We start from the raw sequence: 3,994 nt of genomic DNA, 5'->3' as shown, positions 1-3,994 counted from the left end.
TTTGATATCAATTTTATTTCTTATAAAATTACAGAATTCGAATTACTTTTAAACTGCAAATATACTATAACATTAATAAAGAATAATTCAGAGTCAAAATTATCAGGCTCAGAATCATAAATAAAGTAATACAATTTGCTACCTGCTTCCATGTTTTTTATTAACCCTTGGACGAAATTTGTAAATCTACCATTGTCAGGTCAAAAGGTCAAACTGACTCGATATCGCATGTTGGTAAGAAATCAACATATAAATAAAACACAATTTCTTGAATTGTTTCAGCATTTAAATTTTAATATTTTATTAAAATAATTCTTGTGCTTTTTACATAAAAATTTAATAAATTATCAGCACTTATCTACTTTGTTTATGGGTACAGAGAATATCATGCACTTTTACCTAATTTCAAGGGACGTGTATTTTCAGAAACATTTGCTACATAATTTTCTTGAATTTCCTGGAATATTTTTAACTGATATGTCACGTGGCAGTCGTGAAAAAATGAGTAAACATTGAGTTTCTTCTCTCTTTCGATCATTATTATTAACCATTAACCATTAATTTGTACGATCCATTCTCAACTCGATTCTGGGTCAAAATGACCCAATTTCCATAGAACGAAAAATTAAACATTTTAAAGAATAGAATTCATTCAAATAAAGACCATATTCGTTCCAATGTAAAGTGCTTCATTCAACATTACAATAATTCTCACGATGTAAAAACAAATCCACAAAATTTCGACAATCCATTGTTTTCCCAAAATATCTCTGGAAACGCCCATTACAGTAAATTCTCTACAAGTGTCAGTCAGTTTGGATTCTACAAGTGTCAGTATAGATAGTCCTACGCCTATGTTATCCTCGCTCGCTGTCAGTCAAGCGAGTAACGCTACACCACTCGGTTTCTTTTACGAGATTTCACGGCTCGACAATTCATAATAGAAAAATATAATTTTACTTTTTTCATCTGAAATTTTTTTTTAACATGTTGGTGAGATTTTTCTGATGAAAATGATATCAAACACGATATAATTTTGTCACGCCAGACAGTGAACGTGTCAATAAGTAAATGTTCAAATTATGTCGCGTTTGATGTCATTTTTATCAGAAAAATCTCATGAATATGTTAAGAAAAATTTCGGGATAAACAAACGTAAAATTAAGAAAGTTGGTATTTAAGTCGCTTGGTTGCCTCGACTCACGTTTCATCCTTATCTTTTATTCTCTGTCCTTGTCTACGTTCGGCAAACTATTGTACAAAGGCGGGCGCGAGGCTCGAAAACGTAGCCCTGACTCTACAAGTGTCAGGTTTAGGTTCCTTGCGAACTGACACTTGTGGAGAATTTACTGTATTCCTAATCCCCTCGAAATTGTACCCATGAATGTTTCAACGAGTTAAAACCATTAACTTGAACCTAGACTTCCGTCTGTTCGAAGGAAAAAAAAGGGTCAAAGAAACACGTGCGATCCATAAACAGCTACCGCGAGTATACTTTTCCTGCGAAAGATGGATCGAGACAAATATTTTCAAGCTTACCTGATAAAGAGCGCCGCCCACAGTGGGGCCAACAATGAGACCCAAACCGAAAAAGGTCTCCAAACTGGCGAAGGTCGTGGCGATATTATCCGGGAACTCTTTAGCGATAATGGCGAAGCTGGCTGTAAGAAAGGCCGCGTTACCCATCGCCTCGATGATCCTAATCACAAACGAGAGTATTATGAAGGGATAATGGCCGTCCACTTTGTCCAACAGGCCGAAAAAGATAGCGCAGGTCCCTGCCGTCAGGATGCCGCCGTTGAACAACAGCTTTGGCCCGATTCGGTGTAACTACACACAGTGTAAATAAATTAAATTATATTTATATAGGGATAGTGATGAAAACGTTGAAACACTTCGAATCTCTTCGAATATGTACACAGTCGTTCGTAAGTATTGGGACACCTATTATTTTCATACAGAAAATATTTGATTGGTGCATATGAAACGTCGTTTTTGTTTAAATGAAACTTTAGCTGCTTTATGTTTCTTCAAAAAATAATTGCAATATGATTTTTTGTACTTTTCCCAACGATTAACTAGTTTCATTATTGTAAATATATAAAAATCATTAGTCTTTAAGGGGGTCTTCTAGTGTGACGGTTTCAAAAAATCAATTTTTATTTTTTTGCATATATCGAAAGTACAACTCATTAAGAATGTACCCCTCAAGTTTTATAGTTGTATTGAATAAAATAACGAAGTTATAGCTCGTTCAGTGTGACACATCAAGGGAGAATCTAAATTGCACTGAAAACTTTAAACGGTGTGGCTATGGTCGGTAGTAGAATTATGCCAAAATATATATTATTCTGATTTTTAGAGCCTCTGAAAGACAAAAAAAAGTCGAAGAAATGGATACTTCGTATTCAAAGTACCGCCATTTTTTTAATTTTCAATATTTTTCTTTTATTCTACTACCAACCATAGCGACATGCATACTAAATGAGAACCAATTGGATTTTTTTATTTCTGATAAACAGAACAGCTCAAATCATGGCAACCATGGACCTACTTTTTTTTTCATGCTCCTGTTTGACGTGTTCCACAGCAGCCATATTTAATTATTTTTCAACAAAAAAAATTTGTAATGATTCTTCAAGGACAAGTAAATGCATAGGAATAAAGCTCATGTTAATAACTTTTACCGTACTTCTGTAATAAATTAGCAAAAAAGGCCTACAAAAACGGCCGTCACACTAGAAAACCCCGTTTGAATGTTAGATACTTTTACAGTGTCTTCATTTTGGAAACATTTATTTGTTAGAAAAATTATTGTTCAGGTGTTTGAAGGAGTCTATTAGGAAAAGGTCTAGTGAATACCAGAGGATGTGGCAAAATTTCATATTCTGTACCGTGGATTGCTTTCAATATTTTTTCTTTAAAAAAAGTAGCTTTTTCAAGTTTAAACTTATACAAAAAAATTACACGCATATGCCGATTATTTACTACGTCAGAAGATAATAACGTCCAAACAAGTGCAACGAAAAGAAGTAAAATTAAATTGTTATCTTTTTTTTAAAACTCATGAATGAAGTTATAACAGAAGTATGAATTATCTAGTGCTAGTGTTAAGTGTTAAAGTGACAATGTATACGTATCAGTAAAAATATATGTGATTTTTACACTACGAGATTCCAATCTGAATAATTTTTTTGGATCTTAATAATTTTCTAATGACTGTTTAGATTTAGTTCACATTCGGTAAGTTTCGTAATTCAATAACTTCGAACGTGATTCGATACTTGAAAGTTTTGGAAGTCTTGATAAATCTTGAATCTTTGAGTCTCGATAGGCCTTCAATCTTTAAGGTTTCGATACGTCTTTAAAGTCTTAGAAGTTTTGAAAATCTTGATAGATTTCAAAGTGTTAAAATCTAAGTATTCAGTACTTATCTTTCAAGCATTTTGAATGCCATTATCCAAGTAGTATCATTGACATAAAATATTCAAGATATCGAATACTCACCAAGCTTTGAAGACCTATCAAAACTTTCAAGACCTATCGAAGCTCAAGATTTAAGACTTTCTAGAGTTTTAAGTATCGAGTTAGGTTCGAAGTGATTCGAATTTTCACAGTATTGAAGAACTTCGAATCGCTTTGGAATTGAGATTCGCATGTGCATCACCATATACAGGGTGATTCCGACAACTGGGACAGGCTACAGCTCTGTTTCAAGTGAAGTTAGGAAAAGATCGTAGAGAAAAAATTCCTTCGCATTCCAGCTTAAAGTATAATTTTTCTAGACTTTTGTAAGAGAAACCTACTAGCTTAATGTTGCATTTTATGTTTACAAATAAAAATGTCGATTCGCTTGCCCTTTAAAACAAACTTAATTTATTCGACATCGACAGTATTACGAATAAAAATATGAATCGAGTAGAAGTGTTCTTTGGAGGTCAGTAAGCGATACTGTATCTCTCACAGTCCCTTTGATCACATTAATTATTTTCTA

General features: G+C 33.3%; 1 protein-coding gene across 1 annotated transcript in view; it reads right to left on the bottom strand.

Annotated features, from left to right (window-relative positions):
* Nucleotides 1–3,994, bottom strand: part of LOC108578529 (MFS-type transporter SLC18B1-like) — a 24,683-nt gene that overhangs the window by 3,926 nt on the left and 16,763 nt on the right. Inside the window, exon 3 of the mRNA XM_017941882.1 lies at nucleotides 1,479–1,830. Coding sequence (XP_017797371.1) covers nucleotides 1,479–1,830 — 352 coding nt within the window. The remainder of the gene's footprint in view (nucleotides 1–1,478; nucleotides 1,831–3,994) is intronic.

Source organism: Habropoda laboriosa, unplaced genomic scaffold, assembly GCF_001263275.1.
Source record: "Habropoda laboriosa isolate 0110345459 unplaced genomic scaffold, ASM126327v1 scaffold38, whole genome shotgun sequence".
Lineage (NCBI taxonomy): Eukaryota > Metazoa > Arthropoda > Insecta > Hymenoptera > Apidae > Habropoda > Habropoda laboriosa.
The sequence above is the reverse complement of the archived record's forward strand: the minus strand, read 5'-3'. Positions and strand labels throughout refer to the sequence as shown.